Source organism: Pan paniscus, chromosome 19 (genome assembly GCF_029289425.2).
Source record: "Pan paniscus chromosome 19, NHGRI_mPanPan1-v2.0_pri, whole genome shotgun sequence".
NCBI classification, from domain to species: Eukaryota; Metazoa; Chordata; class Mammalia; order Primates; family Hominidae; genus Pan; species Pan paniscus.
Window position 1 is genome coordinate 17,722,178 of NC_073268.2, and position 21,508 is coordinate 17,743,685.

Genomic DNA, 21,508 nt, shown 5'->3' on the forward strand with positions numbered 1-21,508 from the left:
AATACCCAAATTGGGTGTCTTATGCTTTTGCAATCTGGAGTTCCTCAGCCTTCCCTATATGAAGGTCTGCAAAGCAAAAACACAAGCACGGGAATAGTATCTTTGTGACATATCTAGCTGGATGCAGAGACATGGTTTACAGTCAATAAATAATAAAAGGCTGTTTTTTCACTCCACATATGAAATAGACCAGCTCAAACTGAACAGAACCTGTGATCATATAAACACCCTGCTTTGGCCTGGTTATAATTATCAGCAAGATGCACAAAGCACTATTTTGCACCACACAATCCCACATGGTGGTCAATCATAAGCTCAGGATCTACTTCAGTTCCCACACATTTCATAGCTTATGCAATACAGCATGTTTCAGGACAATATTTCTAACATGGGATGTTTGCACAAGTGCCTGAGAGACAGATAGGTCAATAGAAAGGATCAGCGCATCCAAAGATCTATTTTCTTCCCCTCCTTCCTCCCCTCCCACCAACCCCTCTCCCCTTAGGCAGAAGCGGAGGAGAAACGACCAATAAGGAAAGTCGTGGAGAGACTGGAGTGTTTTACATTTTAGATTTTACTTTCTTGTGTCATTTTACAAAAGAAAGGTATTAATTACCTTGGAAAGGCTGGAGACTGGTGAGGGACTGAAGGTAAAGAAATATTTTCCTTTGCAATCAACTGTGCATACACAAACAAAGGTAACCAAATTGTAAGTTTTTCAAATTCCTGAGAGTGAAGTTCACGTAACAGAAATGGCTTACGCAACAGAAGCCTCAGAGGAAAAGATTGGTGGATCCATTACATCTAACTTAGAATGACTTTCAGGAAACGTATTTTTCTTGCCCATATTTTTTTTCTGGTGGAAGGGGGCCATTTTTAGTCACTACAAAAGGAAGAAAGGGGGTTGGGTGCCCACAGATGCTCCAGGACAAAGGCCCTGCCCAGCCCACCTCACCGTGTCTCCAATCTTGAGTCCCATACAAGACTTGAGGCCAGGGATGACCTCATTGTTGAGGCAGGTGGCATTGAAGGATAGAGACAACTCTTCAGGGAGGTCACGCACTTCCAGCTCGACTTTAGAGCGGATTTTCTGAGCAGAAAGGGGCACAAGAAGACAAGAAATTGAACTGAAAGGAAACGGGAAATGGCAAGAGCCAGTTCCATCCCAAGCCAAATCTGGCAAGTAGCTCTGGACTCACCCCAGCAGTGCCAGAGGCCAAGGTTTGACCTGGAAGCTGCCGGAGCACCCCTAGGACTCTGTTTCCTGCGCAGGAACCTGCTCCCTCTTTCCATCTCCACTTGCGTCTAGGTGAGTCTGGGTAAAATGTACCAGCTACACCCTCCTGCAGGCCTCATAGATGTTGCAAAAGGGGAGTGCCAATACTGGTCACCTTGGAAAGTGGCATTTTCTACCTAATGTTTCATCAACCTCACCTTCCCCATGTCTCAGCTCTCTCTTTTCCCTGTTATTGGAGCCCAGTTTTCCCTCACTCTGCCCCCACAATTCCAGGGCTCTGCTCCTTCTCCATCTAATCACCATCCCCATCCCCATCTTCTTTCTTTCTTTCTCTCTTCCTTCCTTCCTTCCTTCCTTCTCAGAAGGCTGCATCCCTTCTAGAGCGGGCCATTGCCTGGGCTCTGGGAGCACACGGAGAAGGCAGTAAGACCGTGTGGTAGACTGGCAACTGGGACTCACAAATCTGAGCCCTGCTGTGTAAGCCAAATGAGGTGGACTCTCCGCAGGACTATTCCCAGCACAAGACACTTACCCCATAAGCATCAACAATGAGCTGGAGGACATTGCTGGAATCCATGGACAGAACCCCAACTGTGGTCCCTGGGATGAGCTCACTATAGTTCTAGAAAGGAAAACAAAGATGTCCAGAGCTTACCAAAGGAAGCTGGTGGTCTCCAAAAGCCCTCCCCAAATCCCACTGAGAGTCCTGAGATGAAGATTGGAGGAAGGTACGGGATATTTCCATTGTCACTGCCAGGAATATATCTAGCAGTTTTTCAGCCCTGAGCAAAAGTAGAGGAAACCTCTCACACCCCTCACCACCTCCCCTCCACCACCACAAACACCAACACATACCTAGTAAGTTCAAGATTGCAGGGAAAAGGCCCAGAGTGCAATCTTTAGCTCCTGGGGAGTGGATTAGGGGAGAGTCTTTCCTGATTGGGGACTGTATCCAATGCTAGCACAGGCTGGCTACCTGGGGCACCCACCATCACAGGGCCCACTCCAGGAAGCCCGAAGGCACAGTCACCTGATAGAGATTGACTACATTTTCAGTCACTGCAAAGATCAAATTGATGTTTTTCTGGGATAGCTTCTCAGTCATCAGCCCCAAAGAGGGATAATCCTAGGAAAATGAAGGATGTAGAGGTTAATGAAGTCTCATGTACATCTCTATGGTCTAAACCTTAGAACTTATCTTGCTTGGGCTGTGGCTCAGAGTGTGGTGGTGCTTAAACCATTTCACTTCATGCTGAAAGTGAGACAAGAGCCTGGGCAACATAGCAAGACCCCATCTCTACAAAAAAATTTTTTTTATTTGCCAGATGTGGTGGTAAGTGCCTATAGTCCTAGCTACTGGGGAGGCTGAGGCAGGATCACTTCAGCCCAGGAGTTGGAGGTTACAGTGAGCTATGATTGCACCACTGCACTCCAGCCTGGGCAGCAGAGCAAGACTCTGTCTCTTAAAAAAAAAGGGGGGGTGACAGTGAGATAAGAAGGGTAAGTAGCACAGAAGTCTACTTGTGAACTCCAGGGATAGACGAAGAGGTACAGGCCAGTGGTGTCAAAACTAAGCACCTCTTTCTTCCTGCTTGAATTTAATGCACTAATACTATGGAGCTGCTTCCGCGCACAAGGCACTGGGTTAGGCCTCTGTTTTGGAACTACTGACAAATGCCTTGGCCTGGCCCTCGTGATCCTCCACCGTGTGGTCTCAGTCTTTCTTTCCAAATATCGCTCACCTCTCTCCCTCTTCCACTCAGCAGTGATCTGGCCCACTGTCTCCCACCTGGAGTGGCCTTCTTGTTGGTAATCCTCCTACTTTCTTAGGGCCTAGCTTAGCCCCCACCTTCTTCAGGAGACTTCCTTGGCCATCCCAGCTCATGATGACCTTTCCTCCCTTGGACACGTATAGCCACATTGGCTGTGCCACACCCATTTGGCACTAATCATGCATCTTGTGTTATTGTAAATATATATATCCTTTCTCCTCAAGTAGACCAAAAACTCCCCAAGGATAGAACCATACATAGTCTTGTTACCTCCCTCAGCCCCTGGCCCAGTGCCTTGCATAGATTAGGGGTCAAATGTTGCTGACTCATTGTCTGGTAGTGCTTGACTTGGATATGGCTGACACCAAGGAACTCAAGGACACTGTGGGGGTGGGGTGGTGAATCGTGAACATGTCCATGGGATCCTAGACCTTGCAGGGAGCTCATTAGATCCTCAGCTCAGTCTCCTGCCTTTACACAGGTATACCTTTAAGTCACCTAGATGAGGAAGTTGCTATATTGTCCTTAGGAGACGAAGAGTTCACACCTGCCCCAGATACCTAGAGCATTACAGCACATTTCTCTTATGGCTTATAGTAATTTCTCCTGATTCAATTTAAATATTTTCCTCTTGTTTAACCTTCTATGGCCATATAAAACAACTTATAAGAAGTTTTCTCATGTATAAGCTAAATCATCCTTTAGCCTTCTTTCTTTCAAGCTAAATGACTCTGGCCCTTTAATCTTTCCTCGTAGGACCTGTTCACCATGCCTTTTATGTTCTTTCCCCTCTTTCTCTCTCTCTCTCTCTCTCTCTCTCTTTCTAAGAGAAGGGGTCTCTACTAGGAGAAATGGCTCACACCTGTAATCCCAGCACTTTGGGAGGCTTAAGAGGGCAGATTGCTTAAGCCAAGAAGTTTGAGACCAGCCTGGGCAACATAGAAAGACCCTGTTTTCAAAAATTAGCTGGGCATGGTAGTGCATGCCTGTGGTCCCAGCTATTCAGGAGACTGAGGTGGTGAAGCTTGTGAGCCAAGATTGCACTACTGCACTCCAGCTGGGCAACAAAGCAAGACTCTGTATCAAAAAAAAAAAAAAAAAAAAAAAAAAGCAGGGGTGGTTCTTGCTCTGTCACTCAGGCTGGAGTGTAGTGGCAAGATCACAGCTCACTGCAGCCTCAGACTACTGGGCTCAAGAGATCTTTCTGCCTCAGCCCCACAAGTAGCTGGGACCACAGGCACAAACCACGACACTCAACGAATTTTTGCATTTTCTTGTAGAGGCAGGGTCTCACTATATTTCCCAAGTTGGTTTCAAACTCCTGGACTCACGTGATCCTCCCACCTCAGCCTCCCAAAGTGCTGAGATTACAGGCATGAGCCATCATATGCCTGGCCAATCTTTCTCTTTTTTTTCCTCTATCTTCTTCCAATAACCACAAGTTAGTATGGTATTCCAAGAAAGGGCTAATCAGAGTGGAGAGGAAGACCTGCTTTCCAGCTGGGTTGTAAAAATCCTTTGGGTCCATTCCGGATCCCATGATGCTGCTGCTATGCTGGTGACAGTGAAGGCAGTGATAACACCACAATCAGGGACATCTCTAATGGTTATATAGGTTGTATGCTGGATGACGGTGTCCAGTTGGTAAGGGATAGGGGCAAGCTGAAACCGAGCCCTGCACCCTGCCCAGAAGGAGGGGCTGCCATTTTCATATTCACACAGACTCTGCCTAGGTTAGGGCAACCCTCACAATCATGAATAGAAACCATAGGTGGTGCCAGAGATCTCACCATGGTAGTGGAGGCAGAGTAATGATTGTCACTACCAACATGACACTGCCCGTCATTGGGCTGGACAATGCCTGCCAGCCTTCCGTCCAATGCTATATGAGTCTTGGCATCAGTGGTAAACACCAGCAAGTGGGATGCATCATTCCTCCAGCCAATCTTTTCCTGTTAAAAGAAAACAAAAAACAAAGGCAGAGGAGACAAAACAAATTCAGCCATGTCACTGGTAGAGAACAGAGACCCAAGGTGCTCCCTGGCTAAAGGGCTGGACAGCTTGTTTTTCTTCAAAACAAGGGTCTCAGTCCCAGTCCTTGGAGCCAAAGCTGAAGCTTTCCAGTTCACGAGTTTCATTCTCTTCAGAAAACAGTCTCATAGCTGATTAGTTCAAGCAGCTGAATGAGATCTTCTTAAACTCCAAACTTAACTCTTCTAATGACAGTCACATTGCTCATCTAGAAACTGATGTGCATCCACAGAGCTGATCTGGGCTAGAAGAAATCTCATCTGAACATCTGCCTACTTTGCTGAGGTTAAGTTAACTCAGCCTTAACTCTGAAGTAACTCTGAGGATGGGAAGATGCTCTCCCCTGGGAACATCTGAGACCACTGAGGTTCAAAGAAATGTCAGCTCAGGCCAGGGAGTGGATTTAAGCCAAGGCTGAATATCAGGAGCAACTTACTACTCATAACTGCAGGAAGCCCTGCTTAGTTCTCTTCTCATTTTACACCAGAAATCCCCAGAGTTCAGTCACTTCCTTTCCCATTTTGATCTATGCCAGCCACACCTGGCACTCCAAGTCCTCCAAACTCACATCACAGACTGTAGCCTGCATGATGGCATCAAAGCCACCCTCTGGGGCATCTCGGTTCCGTGACACACTCTGCTTCTTCACTTCCTCATTGAAGCGGGTCACCTGGTCAGTTAGCGTCAGCACGTGTTTGTAGCCAAACATGGGCAAGCAGGTGGTCTTCATACTGGGGAGGGATGGGAGATAATTTAAGCAGACACCTTCATGGAAAAGGCATCATGGGAATTGGGAGGAAAGAGAGGGGACAAATATAGATAGTGGTATGCCAAGGCCAGTTCCATACAACCACAGTTACCCAGACAGTTCAGACTCCAAAATCCTCAAATTATCTGAAGCTCCCCATCAACATTACCCCCATCCAGCTAACCTAGAAGATAAGGGATTGAGCTGGAAACAAGACTCCCTGAGCTTAGATCCCAGGTGCCCTCTGTACTAGTCATGGGACCTTTGGCAAGCCTCTCAATCCAACCTGTGAAAGAGGGGCCAGGATAGCACATATCCCATAAGAGTTGTGAGACTTAAGTAAGTTCATACACACAAAGCACTTAGACCAGAGCGAGGCTCGAGTTGCTATTACTATCACCTTATACTTAACACTTTCCTAAAGTAACAATAAAGCAAAAGTCCATCAGTAAGTTAAGGTCCCTGAACCATCAATAAATTGATAGATCATGCAAGACAGGAGCATTTCTGCCCCCAGTCAAAATAGTGTGTTTAATTAATAGCTGATGTCTTGCCTGGGAACCTTACAACCCAGATAGAAGGTTGAATGCCACATCATATAACTTCAAAACTTTTTCTTTTTTTTTTAGAGACAGTTGTGCTCCATTGTCCAGGTTGGAGTGCAGTGGCACAATCATGGCTCACTGCAGCCTCAACCTCCCAGGCTCAATCAATCCTCCCACCTCAGCCTCCCTGTAGTCCTGGGGACTGCAGGCATGCGCCATCACACACAGCTAATTTTTTGGTAATTTTTGTAGAGATGGGGGTCTCACTATGTTGCCTAGGCTGAACTCAAACTCCTAGGCTCAAGTGATCCTCCCATCTTGGCCTCCCAAAGTGCTGGGATTACAGAAGTGAGTCACCCCACCCGGCCGTAACTTTGAAAACTAAAAAGTAAATTCACACCTTTTCAGGCTCAGCAACCAGCATTGTAAGTTATTCTAATACATGGATTTGCACAGTCTCCACCGATTAAATAAATAAGCCATTCAGTTTTAAGCCAAAGTGTCAAACAGAGGCACAAGTTATCCATTTACAGACTATAAAAGTGTCCAACAAATGTCATTTCCACTCTTTTATATTCCTTAGCACTTCATTTCTTCTGTTTTCACCCTGCAGGATGCACGGCCTTGATGAAGACAATAACGCCAACAATGGAATCGATCCTTCTGTAATCATAATTTCTCGGTTTACTTATCCATAAATTTCTTTCTACTTTTGACATCATTTCCCTCCCATTCTCTCTTGCCTTCTATTTATTTGTTACCAAGACTAAGAAGCTGATGAATTTTCTTTCTAGGTTCTCCAAACAGCCTTAGGCTCCATTGACACAACACTCCAGATCCACAAGCTAGCCCATTTGCCAAACAGGGAGACCAAGGTAGAAAAGAGCTATAGTTTGGCAAGAAGACAGCCAACAAAGTGATCCTAGAGCTAGAAATAGGAACCAGGACTTGGACCTTCCTGGGGCAAAGGATGCTGTCCTGGCATCTGGAGGAGGGACTTACTCATAGCAGGGGTTTTCGAGGGCCTCTGGTGGGGAGATATACATGTATGGTGACACAGGCTTGTCCACAAATGCCCCGAAGCCAATCCGCAGGTTACTGGTGAGCTTTCGCATCTGGGTGGCCAGCTTGGTACCCAGGTTCTGGATGCTCCACAGATCATCCTTCATGGAGTAAGACAGGTCCATCAAGTAGTAGATGTCCACAGGGTAATCCTCCACCTGCCGCACTTGGATGGAGAAATTCTTCGAATCATCTGGAAGGCAGAAAGATGTTAGTTTTTATCTTCTTCTCCCACCAAGATTGAATAAGCAGATTTGGATACAGTTGGGACTAAGAAATTGCATGATCAAAGCAAACCAGAAAGCCCTGGTCCCTTTTCCTCTTCCTTTGCAATTCTATTACTCTTCTAATCTCTTGACCCTCCTATTTTTAACCTCTTCTTTTCCATTCTAAAATTTTCCACTTTCTCTAAATCCCAGGGGATTTCTAATCCTGTGAGTTCCACGGGTCTATCACTGTGAGTCACAGAGATTTTGATAGTTACTATACTTCAGACTCTGTAAAAGACAGAAACTGCACCCTACCCTTCTCTGAATCCCATTGCATCCAACACATGCCTTGATAGTAGGTAAATCCTTCTTGACTTAGTTGGAAAGTCAAAATCAATGCTTCAAAATTTCTGTCTTTAGTCTAACCCTTCCTCCCTCTAAAGGTCTTGTGTACCTATTGTGTCTGCCCCCATTCCCCTGTCCCAATTCCCCATGAAAGGGGGGCTTACAAGTCGCTTTCTTGTTCTATATCTCATTTGCACCTCAACACAAAGCTCTAAGCTAGGTAAAACAGGCACTTGGGTAAAGAAGAAACAAATGTTTTTTGAGCACCTACTGTGTCTGAAGGGTTAAGTAACTTGTCCAAGGTCAAATAGCTAATATATGATACAGTCAAGATTCACCTCAGATCTTCTGACTCAAGTCCTAACGTCTCTTATTTTCTTCCATTCTCTTGCCCACACCTCCCCCCTCATCCTTGTCTTCCCACCCCATTTCCATTCTGAGCTACTTTCCCAAGACTTCCTCCTCAGACCTCCACCTTGTGCTCTATGCCCATCTGCTTCAGGTCTCTCCCCGCAAAGAGTCCCAGCCCTACCTGGCCGGAGCCGGAGTGCAATCCTCTGGGGACTGACTTGAGTGACCTGGGAGCTGTCTCCAGAGCCCTTGTCGCTGAGGGGCCTGTCCTCTAGTACTCGGGCCTCACTCACTGGGAACTCGATGGATTCTGGGGCACAGTTATCCTTCAGCAGATTCTCCTTCAGGTCACAGCGAGGTGAGCCCAGAGGCAGGGCCTGTAAGACAGGAGCCCAAAGAGAAGTCCAGCAATCAGAGCTATGGCGACTCTCTACCTCCTGCAGGCCCTACCACTTCCCAATAGCTAAGAGTTTACCCCATACATTGAAGCATAAACAAATTGTTGTGGTCTTTCCTGGGATAATCCCTTAGGACCGTTGTACAGAAAGGGGAAATTGATACTCTGGGAGGCCAAGGCATGAGGACTGCTTGAGGCCAAGAGTTCAAGACCAGCCTAGGCAACATAGCTAGACCCCGTCTCTACCAAAAAAAAAAAAAAAAGGAAAAAGAAAAGAGAAATTGAGATATCAAGAAGGCCTATTCATGGAGTTGTAGCTAGAAGGAGAGCCTGTACAGTAAGATGTCTGGTAGACCAGCATTTTTTAACTGTGGAATACCACACACTTGTGGGTCCCAAAATCAATTTAGCAGGTGTCAACCATCATTTTGTTAAATAAAATACAATAGAATAGAATAGAAAATATGAAAGTGTACAAATAGTCAAAGGGTTGTTTTGTGAAATTCTTATATTGTTGGAGGAGAGTGGGGAATAACACATATAATAAATAACTATACCCAGTACAATGTGTTTCTTTCTGTAGGTCAGAGTCAAAACAGTTTGGAAGCTACTGTATTTGACACGGGCTAGACTGTGAGATCCATGTAGTCAGGGACTGTGTGTGTCTTGGCCCCTCTCATTTCCCAGCATCCGACCTAGGACTTACCACAAATGTGATAGGGAAAGGCAGTGTAAGGAGGCAGGAGAGAGTCAGGGCTAAGAGCACAGGGGTAAATCTCAGCATTGCACTTACAACTGCTTACTAAGGCAAGTCACCTAATTCCTCCAAGCCTAGTTTCCTCAGCTGTAACACGAACATAATAACAGTCCCTCCTTCAGTACTTAACAGCAATCAAAATCATAGAGTCAAAAAGTAGAATAGTAGTTTCCAGGGACTGGGAGGAATAGAGAATTACTGTTTTGATGGGTACAGAGTTTTAGTTTTACAAGATGAAAAGAGTTAAGGAGATAGATGGTGGTGATGGGTTTCATGACATTATGAATGTACTTCATGCCACTGAACTGTATGCTTAAAAGTGGTTAAGATGGGCCAGGCACAGTTGCTTATGCCTGTAATCCTAGCACTTTGGGAGGCCGAGGTGGGCAGATCACCTGAGGTCAGGAGTTCGATACCAGCCTGGCCAACCTAGTGAAACCCCGTCTCTACTGAAAATACAAAAATTAGCCAGGTGTGGTGGCGTGCACCTGTAGTCCCAGCTACTTGGGAGACGGAGGCAGGAGAATCGCTTAAACCTGGGAGGTGGAGGTTGCAGCAAGCCAAGATCGTGCCACTCCACTCCAGCCTGGGTGACAGAGCAAGACTTGATCTCACAAAACAAAACAAAATGGTTAAGATGGTAAATTCTATGTTATGTATATTTTCCCACAATAAAAGTTACTTAAAATAATAGTAATTATGGTACCTCCCTCACAGGGATGTCACACAGGCTAAATAAGACAATCCACATAAAATGCATTGGACAGCACCTGGCACAGAGGAAGTCCTCAGCAAATGTAAGCTATTACTATGAGATGCTTGACAAGTACTTCCTGGATAAGCTAATTATGAATAAACTCCACAAACTTGGGAACATGGGCCAGGCACCTAACCAGAGCCCATCCTATCACTTCAGTGTCCTCCTTCACCCTGGACAAAGAACAAATTGAGTACCCTTCCAAAAACCCACGGCCCCCTGGGGCTCTGGGTGCTTCAACCTGAGTATTGAAGGGGACCACGCCACCCTGGAAAGAACACTGAAAATCAGGAAAGAAGATCAATCCTAGGCCTGCCACTGACTAGTCATGTGACCTCAGATATATCATTTTGTGTCCTCACCTGTTCAACAAGGCCTTTAGATGACACAGTGTTTTCAGTCCCTTCCGGCTCTGACATTCAGCCAATTTAGCCAACACTGTGTGGGTGCATGTCTATGAGGGCTCCTTACCAAGTTGAGGGGACCAGCGAGGAAGCTGGAAAACCCCTCCCGGGACCTATTTCACAATGTCTAGGCCTTCGGGCTCTCCTCAACCCCACCCCTACCCACATCCCCAACAAGCACTTCCAAATGTCTGCTGGATAACCCACACCAATATCCCAGAACAACTAGTGTTGACATTTATTGAACACTTACTGTATGTCAGGCACTGTGGTGAGCACTTTACATGGATTATTGCAATCTGCCTGACAGTTCCATAATGCTGGAACTATTATAATTTTACAAGGGAGAAACCTAAGGTTTGGAGGCTTCACAAATAAGGAACCCAATCTTACAGGTAAGGAATCTGAGGCTTGGATAAATTAAGGAATTTGCTCAAAGTTGCAGAGCTAGGAAGTGGCAGAACTGAGAGGCCAGCTAGATTGTCTGACTGTAATTATCATCACAAAATAAGCTTTACTACATTCCGTATAGAGTGAGAGTCAAGGCACGGAAAAGGAAAAGTGTGGAAGGAATGGTCCTAGGGAGGAGCCACAACAGAGAATGCCCCAGGTAGGGAACAGGATGCAAGGTGGGCATGTGCGAGGGATGGAGAAGGATGGATGACATCTGCCTCCTCAGCCCCCTCAAGCAACCTGGCAGCCATAATGCCAGAAGAGGGACTGGGCCACAAGGAGCCATTCATACTCAAAAGCCCTGTAACGGCCGGGTGCGATGACTCATGCCTGTAATCCCAGCACTGTGGGAGGCCGACACGGGTGGATAACTTGAGCTCAGGAGTTCCGGACCACCCTGGGCCACAGGGCAAAACCCCGTCTCTACTAAAAATACAAAAATTATCTGGGCATGGTAGTGCACACCTGGAATCTCAGCTACTCAGGAGGCTGAAGTGGGAGGATCACTTGAGCCAGGGAGGCGGAGGTTGCAGTGAGCCAAGATCACACCACTGCACCCCAGTCTGGGTGACAGAGTGAGACCCCACCTCAAAACAAAAACAAAAACAAAAAAACCCTGTAACCCAAAACCCTTCCCAATGCTTAAAGTCTCTCTCCCTCTCCAGTCCGATCCCCCTTTCATGGGCTGAAGCCTTCCCCATGTGGATGGGGACACGAGCAACATCAACAGCATGAGGACTACCCTGGCCCAGGCAAGAAGTAAGTAGAGTTTCTGGAAGCCAGCAGCTTCTCTCTTTCTCTCTCAGCTTCACAGGTATGCAGGCAGGGAACCAGCCTCGGCGATGGAAATCAATGAATAAGACTTAACCTTCCTGGTGGCAAATACTCCAACAGGGACATCACAGACCTTCCACAACTCTGAGGAAGATGAAAGTCTCCCGTGCACCCAGCTCTGGCTGAGGACGGAATGACCTGGGCACTTGGGCACTTCAGGTTTTGTGCCCAGACTCCTCCTGTTGTCCCTGCCCACCTCTCCTACCCCTTCCTCCTCTGGAAGCAGTCTTTTTCTTGCTCAGAAAAGCCCCAATGCTATCTCTGATTCTAGCTGCCCACAAAGCCCCAGGGAGAAAACCTTCCCAAAAAGGCAGTGGATAAATCAGAATGTAGTGAGGAGCGGATCCTTTCCAGGACCAAGACAGATGCTGAAGAAGACAGCAGGGACCGGAGCCCAGCAAACTGGATGAGAGCAGCAAGGCCTTCATGCATCTTCAGGCTCCATCAGCAGAGGGAGAGAATGCATTAGACGGGAGTTTCCTGACTCCTATTTTCTAATGTGGCAGTCCTAATGAGAAGAGGGTTTGAAGCGCTAAGATGTGCTGACAGTCCTAATGGTTTGTTATGAGTTTCCTTAGAAAAATTAAACACTGAAAAACAAAACTGCCTCCCTCCCTCCCTTTGTGGTTGCTGACATCAGAGGTCAGGAATATAACAGGCCTGCTCGTCAGCCAAGCTCTCCACGAGAGCCCTCTGTTCCAGAAGAGCACCAAGGCAATGACCTCAACATACTTGGGCAACATTCCCTTTCTTGGTAACCCAGGCTGAGAAGGTAGAAGGAATGTCTCCAGGTTATGCAGGAAGAAAGCTAGAAGGGGGAGGGGTGGATATTAAAGTTTCAGTTCCCAGGGAAACCGGATGTTACACGAAAAGGGCAAAAATAGCCAAGACCCAGGGGAAGGGCCTGAGCACAGAGGTGGGAGGTTCCAGCCGGCGCCCTGCGAGCTGGCTGAATTACCTCCCTCTCCTGGGAGGGTGACACACGCTCTTGGTACCATTCTCCATTAATCCCATTTTGGAAATTGGGAAAGTACAACATGAATAGTTGTCATTATCCTGCCTATTTCACAGGGTTGGTCAGGAAGTAAAAGAAGACTGTGAATGTGAAATGCTTTCAAAATATAAAAATCTCAACATAAGTTAACTATACTGAAATCCATTAGGACAGAGGTTCCCAACCTTTTAGGCACCAGGGACTGGTTTCAGGGAAGACAATTTTTCCATGGACAGGGAGGTGGGGATGGTTTCAGAATGAAACTGTTCCACCCCAGATCATCAGGTATTAATTTGATCCTCATAAGGAGTGAACAACCTAGATCCCTCCCATGCCCAGTTCACAGTAGGGTTTGAGCTCCTGTGAGAATCTAAGGCCACCACGGATCTGACAGAAGGTGGAGCTCAGGCGGTAATGCTCACTCACCTGCTGCTGACCTCCTGCTGTGCGGCCCGGTTCCTAACAGGCCATGGACTAGGAATTGGAGCCCCTGCTTTAGGACACAGTATAAGCAAATAAATGCAAATATAAGTGACTTTTTTTTTTTTCAGATGGAGTTTCGCTCTTGTTGCCCAGGCTGGAGTAGTGCAATGGCACGATCTTGGCTCACTGCAACCTCCACCTCCCGGATTCAAGCAATTCTCCTGCCTCAGCCTCCCTAGTAGCTGGGGTTACAGGCCTGCGCCACCACGCCCAGCTAATTTTGTATTTTTAGTAGAGACGGGGTTTCGCCATGTTGGTCAGGCTGGTTTCAAACTCCTGACCTCAAGTGATCTGCCCACCTTGGCCCTGCTGGGATTACAGGAGTGAGCCACCATACCCGGCAGGTGACTCTTTTTTACAGTTACCACAATAACTACTATTATTTCATACTCTTCTTGGAGAGCGAGAGTCAATATGCCCCAGTACTTTTTTTACCCCAGAGCACCACCAAAACATCTCCCATCCATTGCTGTCTTGATTAACTCATCTGGTGAGGACAAGAAATCACTTGAACACGCAAAGAGAAAAGAATGAAGAGGGCAGAAAGGAGGAGGGGAGGAACATGAAGCATTTTTGTTTATAGTTGTTGGTATTCACATTTCATTGTTTAGAAGAAGAGGAGCACTCTTAATATTATACTTCCTTTTACAATAATAAATTGGAGCAAAACTCTCAAGATGAACATTTGTCCTCCAGATTAAAAATAAATAGAAAGAAGACAAGTCAGAATAAAATTATGTTTATGATTATACAGAAATGTAAATCATGGCCTATATCTTGCTCCTGCAGTTGCAGAGAAGAAAATGAGAAGGAAATCCTATTAGAGTCTTCCTCTACTTTGCTAGACTCAAACTCCTTCTTCCTCTGTCACCCTTGGTTGTCAGGCTAAAAGTGGGAAGCTGGCCCACCTTCCAGGGTGTACTCAGGCTTATATAAGAATTCCTAGTATTTCCCTCCACTGTAGGGTTGCCAAATTTAGCAAATATTTGGGACAAATTTATACTAAAAATTATTTTTTAATTCAAATTTAAGTGGATGTTCTGTAATCTAGATTTATTTTTTAGAGACAGGATCTCCCTGTGTTACCCAGGCTGGAGTGCAGTGGCTATTAGACATGATCATGGTGCACTATTGCCTCAAACTCCTGGGCTCAGAGGATTCTCCCACTCCAGCCTCCTGAGTAGCTGGGACTACAGGCACCAGGCTGGATGTTCTGTATTTATCTGGCAACCTTAACTCCACCTCCATCCACCTTGACCCCAACCCCAATGGCCCTTCAATTAGCAATGTTTGCCAAACTTGCTATCATAAAAACCCATTCTGATGTAACAGACCCAGGGTCCATCCTGGGAAGCTTTATTTTTAACAAGCACCTCAGGCAATTCTCAACACCAAATGAGTTTGGGAGGTTCTAGACTCCAGCATGTCACTGCTGAGACTAAGACTACGCGTTGAGTCTCTGTATAAAGCCGGCCTCTTTGCTAGATTTATGGACCAGAGAGAGCACAGCAACCCAACCCGTGTCGGTATCCAACCCTCCAAGAACACACCCTATGCAGATGGGCCCAAAACTCCGTGCTCATCCACGTTGGCTATGTTTTCCTCTTACCCAGCCAAGCTCTCACTATACACACCCAAGAGCTCCGGTCCTCTAGGACCAAGGGGAAAGCCGAGCCCAACCAGTTGTTTTTCCAGGCACTGCCAGCTTGCTTGGAACAGCCAACTCAGGGGAGGAAGAACAGAGGGCTCTCCAAGGTTTGATTATTCAAAAAATTACCTAAAAAATGGACCAGCCAGTTCACCTTTGGTTTTTTGAAGTCAATGTCCAAGGCATTTTCAGCAGTTAAACTTGGCCTATCCAGGGGAAGCCCTGCTCCTCTCAATAACAAAATAGCATTTATGTTCAGGTTACAGTCCAGGATTCCCACCTCCCATCCCTCCCCGGTCACCACATTCTGTCCCATACTGGGCTCCTCCACCCTTCCTTCTCTCCCTCCTCCCTCTTGCTGAAGGATAGTTGTAGTCCTTCACTAACCTTGGCCCCGCCTCCTTTCATGTTTATATGCCATTCTCCCAGGGAATATCTTACTGGACTTTCTACCTCCTTCCATTTGTTTTCTTTGGTCCTAGCTGCGCCCATTTCCTCACTGACTGCACCCCTAATTCCTAGGCTGGTCCTATGTCATGCTCTGATCTACCCTGCACCTTTCCCTCTGCCCTCCCCAGGCCTGCCCCACGGGACAAGGAGCACAACAGTCACCCATACATATTCTACATTTGCATCTTTGAAATCTGGTTATGTGACCTAACGGCTTTGTCTGGTCAGGCCCCAGCCCACCTCAGCTGCATGGCTAGTCCCTATACAGATCAAGAGGGATGAAAAATGGGGGATAGGGAGCAGGACAGACCCTCCAAGAAGGTTTTCTTTTTCCCCAGATTCTCTGGGCCAGAGATACCTGCATTTTCTCTTGCTTTGGGTTGGAAAGGAGGGAAGGAGGAAAAGGGGGAAGCACCCTTTGAGTGACACTAGGGCTTCTGTCCTGACCCTCCTCTGCTCCTGAAGGCTTTCGGCTACCCAAGGCCCCCCTCCCCATTCAGCTGTCCCTTCTTCCAGCATTCAGTTGCAGAATTGCAACTTCCTGGTAAAAGAAGCTTTAGTAATATCACGATGGGAGGAAGGAGGACATAGTGAATAAGGAGGGAGGAGGCTACATCACACTGAGCAGCCCGCTCAGCCCAGAGGGGAGGAGAACCTGCGGGGGTGGAGGAGAAGGTCTCATCCATGCCCCCCTTACACCCCTTCCCTAGCCCCAGGGAATGTTTCATTTGCTAAATGAAGTCAATGTGGCCCAGATGTTGGGCAGCTGCCTCTGGAAGCAGTTCCCGTGCTGAACGGCAAAGAGGCCAAAGCAACGTGCGGAGCTGGCCTCTGCTGCTCTGGCAGCCCTCCTGGCCGGTGATAAACACAGCCTCCCAGCTCCCGCCCCTCCCCCCAGGCGGCCAGGGAGGTTGCCTTTTTAGGAAACTCAGCAGATCTGAAAAAGAAGCAGACAGAGAGACTGAGGGCTGGATTGGAGCGGTCATAAAACTGGAGAGGGCTGGGACTTGTGGGACAGAGGAAGCCTCAGGTAGCTGAGCCGCAGCCAGGCCAGGAACTCAGGTAACCACCTGCTGGCCAGGCCAGTGACTCAGCCTCAGACTCTATAATCACCGAATCTCTTCAACCACATTCATCTTCCACCCCCACCCCATCAGCTCTTGCCAGCTCCAAATTTCCATCCCAGCCACAAACATAGCCATTCCCTCAGACACACTCATTCCCTAGGGCCCCAGACACAACAAACCCTCTGCCTAGACACAACTAACCCTTTCCTGTCCCCCTTCCGTCCTCACCAAGTGGGCCCAGCTCCTTTCCTCAACACCTGTGAGAAGGAAGGAAGGAAAGAAGAAGAGAAAGAAAAATGTAAAGCCGTGGGGCCCAATCATCAAAGAGAAGGGAAGAGAAAAGATCTTCTGACTAAACATCACCACACACAAGCACAAGATTTCTCTTCTATTTGCCTTTTTTAACCTCTAGGAAAAAGAAGTAAGCCAGCACCCCCTCCCAACCCCATCCGTACCTATACCCCTTGCTGCTTCTCCTTTTGAGACCTGACGCCCTGCCTCCCTGGGATATTCCACCCCAAGAAATGCAAGCAAAGGGCTGGGCATGGTGGCTCACACATGAAATCCCAGCACATTGGGAGGCCAAGGTGGGAGGATCTCTTATGTCTAGTTCGAGACCAGCCTGGGCAACATAGTGAGACCCTGTCTCTACCAAAAAATTTAAAATAAACTGTTTTTCTTAGGAAAAAAAGCAAGCAAAGTGTGAGAAAGGGCAGCAGTGGTTACAGAGAGGACAGGAGGTCGAGCCAAACTGGCAAGGGCCAGGGGCTATATGGTAGACTCGGGTTAGTATTCCCAGCAACATCCCCATGACAGCTCCTCACCATGCATCAATGGGAAAAATTCATCCAAGTTTTGCTTAGAAGGGATAAGGGGCATGTGTATTCAAGATGGAGGTGATAACTTCATGGGTCTGTTTCTGCACAAAAGCAGCTTAGTCTGGAGAAGAAACAAGGTCTGGTATCTGCTCCTTACCTCATCAGAGCACCAGGCACACATGGGGCTCACAGCCAGGCACTGCTGGCAGGAGCTCACACCTCGCGTGGTACAGATGTTGGGCCCTGCAACAGACAGACAAAGGCATTAGCACCAGATTTGGCTCAGTGAAGGTACTTGCCTGCCTCATCCTTCCCAACTTTCCCAATGTCCAGGTTTACAGCTCTCAGGTGCACACAAACACACCCTAACCATACCACAGACGTCTACCAAACACAGGTTATTGGTTAGGAAGAAGGAGGAGGAAGAAAATCAGGAGAAACTCATCACGGCTCTCAACTGATGAGGCCACAGTGGTAACAAGTGACAGGGCAAGGCTGAGCCATGGACCCAAGTCTCAGATCGTAACTGATGGAAAGGCTTTAATTAACAACTGGTTTGACACCTACATTGTGCAAATGAAAATATCTGCGGGGCCCAGAAAAATGGCAATGTATCCCCTCTTCAGTCATTCTAGTGATATTCACAGTCACTACACAGGGGATCCAAGGCCCAGATGCACTAACATTAACACATAGCCTAAATACAGTGGGGGCGTGGAGGGTGAGGTGACTTTGGTGGCAGTGTCCCACTGACTGGCAAAAGAAAAGCAAATCTGAAATCTTCTCAAGCTTCTCAATGCATATATCTTGGAATCCAACCACAAAATGCTCTAGGAGGAAGTGCAGAAATGTTAGAAAAGGCTGACTGATATACACTAAAAGAACATGGAATTTTAGAGTTGGAAGGTTTGTGCTTGAATTCTGAATGTTCTTCCTGCTAACTACTTCATGACCTTGGGCAACTCAACTAGCCTCTATGGGATGACAATATCTGTCTCTCAGGATTTGTACAAGAATTCAGTGAGGTAAGGGGAAGCACTTGGTACACTATAAGGTGCTATTCAAATGTGAACAGTCCTCATACTGTCAAAGGACAGAGCAAAGGCTAGGAGGAGGAGCAGAAACAACCAGGAGAACCAAAATCACCTTGAGAAGCTCAGCCAGGAAGCCAAACCCAGGCATCTGCTTAGACAGAAGCCACTGTCCTCTCTAATTGCCTAGCTCAGCATTCCTGCTCCAGCCAGGTGAACCCTTCTTCCTGCAGTGCCTTAAGGAGGTCTTTTCCAATATAAGGAGCAGAATGTGAGGGATCTGTTCCTCTCCATGACCCAGTTACCCTGACAGCTCCTTCATGCAGTTTTCCAAAGGGACCTCTTTGACCCCAGCTGGTAAGACCAGCGAACCTATTTTGGAGAAATCAGCCTGACCATTGCGATGTTTTCCCAGTGTCCCCAAAACTTCTCATTTAGCTGTCTCCATTCATTTTATTACAGTGTGACTGAATTCCCTCCTTCCCAACACCTGGACAAAAACACACTCAGAAAATGAGGGTGTATACACACACACAATATTGTAAAGAAAAATTATGGCCGGGCGTGGTGGCTCATGCCTGTAATCTCCCCACTTTGGGAGGACGAGGCAGGCGGATCACTTGAGTTCAGGAGTTTGAGACCAGCCTGGCCAACATGGTGAAACTCCATCTCTGCTAAAAAATACAAAAATTAGCCGGGCATGGTGGTGCACGCCTGTAATCCCAGCTACTCAGGAGGCTGAGGCAGGAGAATCACTTGAACCAAGGAGGCAGAGGTTGCAGTTAGCTGAGATCATGCCACTGCACTCCAGCCTGGGTGACACAGTGAGACTCCATCTCAGAAAAGAAAAAAAAGAAAGAAAGAAAGGAAGGAAGGAGAGAGAAAGAAAGAAAAGAAAGAATGAAAGAAAGAAAGAAGGAAAGAAAGAAAGAAAGAAAAACAAAGAAAGAAAGAAAGAAAGAAAGAAAGAAAGAAAGAAAGAAAGAAAGATTATATAAAATTTGGAAACAGGCAAAGAAAATACAAATGTCCTTTCAATGTAATGCAGAATGTTGACTAGCTGACCCACCATGCTTAGGGATTATCTGATTTTCTAAGAGTATTTACCTATTACTTGGCTTCTATTAATCAGGATATTTTACAATACTGTAAGAGTAGATGTTGACCTATCGAAAACCATAAAAACGGAAATGATCACCATTGCACTCCAACCCTGGGCAATAGTGCGAGACTCTGTCTCAAAAAAAAGGGAAATGATTCTTGATGAGAACAATGTATATTATTCTTTAAAAAAAAAAAAAAAGGCCAAGCGCAGTGGCTCACACCTGTAATCCCAGCACTTTGGGAGGCCGAGACCGGCGGATCACGAGGTCAGGAGATCAAGACTATCCCGGCTAACACAGTGAAACCCTGTCTCTACTAAAATACAAAAAATTAGCCGGGTGTGGTGGCAGGCCCCTGTGGTCCCAGCTACTTGGGAGGCTGAGGCAGGAGAATGGCATGAACTCAGGAGGCGGAGCTTGCAGTGAGCCAAGATAGTGTCACTGCACTCCAGCCTGAGCCAGAGCAAGACTCCATCTCAAAAAAAAAAAAAAAAAAAAAAAAATAGCCCCGGTGAGGTGGCTCATGCCTGTAATCCCAGCACTTTGGGAGGCCGAGGCAGGTAGATCACCTGAGGTCAGGAGTTCAAGACCAGCCTGACCAACATGGTGAAACCCCATCTCTATTAAAAATACAAAAAATTAGCTGGGCATTGGGGTGGGCGCCTGTGATCCCAGCTACTTGGGAGGCTGCTCAGGAGGGGCAGGAGAATCACTTAAACCCAGGAGGCAGAGGTTACAGTGAGCCGATATCATGCCACTGCACTCCACCTGGGCAACAAGAGCAAGACTCTGTCTCAAAATAAATAAATAAATAAATGTTTGCTGTTTAAGCCACCCAGTTTATGGCATTTTGTTATAGCTGCTAGAACTGGCTAAGACAACGTTTTAATCTAATCATGATCATATTGTGGTGTGCAAGGTAAATTATTTAGATAAGAGAACAATGTATATTATTCTTATCCAACAACAATACCAATGATTTCTGTCTGGTAGAAAAGGTTATCCCCCACAGGTTAAGGTTCATTGCCTTGCAGAATATTAACCAATTTTGAATCTATTCACTAATTCATTTCAGCATTCCTTTGACTGATCAACCATAAATCTCCCTTCTTTGAAATTCCTTTTGAACTACTCCTAACGTCTTACTGGTTCTTTAATTACTAAAGTTGAATAAAATCTTTTACACATATTCCCTTTATATTTGTGTAGAAATCATACTTTTAACTCTGTTAAAATTATATATACTTTAACAGTACCCATTTCAGGACCTTACTTGGGGGCCAGGAGGTCTAACAGAATGGGTACACACAATGAGTAGACTGTCATCCTAATCGAGTCACCCACTAATAGTGTGGCCATGGGTGAATCATTTAACTCCTCTCAGCCTCCATTTCTTCAATTCTAATATTCCTACCACATCATAATAATTTATGTGTCTGCCTTAACAACACTGCCACCCAACAGATTTTAAGTCCCTTGAGACCTGCTCTGCCCTGCCCAGCTCAGCTCCAGTTCTTACTCAGTGGAGATGCTCAGTAAATATGCACTGGGGCAAAATGAAAGGTAGGGGAATAGATGAAGTTTTGCTTTGCTTTTTTAAGCAACTGAGCTCATTTGTCAAAATTATGCATAGAATTCCAATATAAAACATGTAAATGGGCTACAACAATTCCTCAGGCAATTTAAACTTTCATTGTTCTCCCAAAAACCCTAGATTATATGTGGAATCCTTGAAGCACCTCCTGGAAGCCCCAGGTTTCCTCAGAGCCTTGAGTCCATCTAACTTCAAAGGCCTTGCCCAACTTTAAAATTCTACAAGTGGGATGCCTTTATGAGCCCATGAATAACCTCCAGGGCTCCACTCTCCAACTTGACTACAACTTCAGAATGTAAGCGTGAGGCCCGTGAGTGGGAATGATGACATTGGTTCCAAGCCTGGCCTTAAAGCATCAAGGTCACCTCTGAGATGGGGCAGCCCTGAGCCATGCAATGTCTATAATGAAAGAAAAGTG

The 21,508-nt window shown here is 46.5% G+C and overlaps 1 protein-coding gene across 2 annotated transcripts in view; it reads right to left on the minus strand.

Moving 5' to 3' along the window:
- ITGB3 (integrin subunit beta 3) overlaps nt 1–21,508 on the minus strand; it is a 62,883-nt gene that overhangs the window by 24,657 nt on the left and 16,718 nt on the right. The window contains exons 2-9 of one of the 2 annotated variants that reach the window (XM_034941547.4): nt 17,520–17,605; nt 8,482–8,677; nt 7,336–7,588; nt 5,609–5,771; nt 4,800–4,961; nt 2,268–2,363; nt 1,770–1,859; nt 956–1,090 (exon numbers count right to left, since the gene is read on the minus strand). In XM_034941547.4, coding sequence (XP_034797438.1) covers nt 956–1,090; nt 1,770–1,859; nt 2,268–2,363; nt 4,800–4,961; nt 5,609–5,771; nt 7,336–7,588; nt 8,482–8,677; nt 17,520–17,605 — 1,181 coding nt within the window. Of the gene's footprint in view, nt 1–950; nt 1,091–1,769; nt 1,860–2,267; nt 2,364–4,799; nt 4,962–5,608; nt 5,772–7,335; nt 7,589–8,481; nt 8,678–17,519; nt 17,606–21,508 lie in introns of both variants that reach the window. The other variant, XM_063598969.1, reaches the window with a different exon arrangement.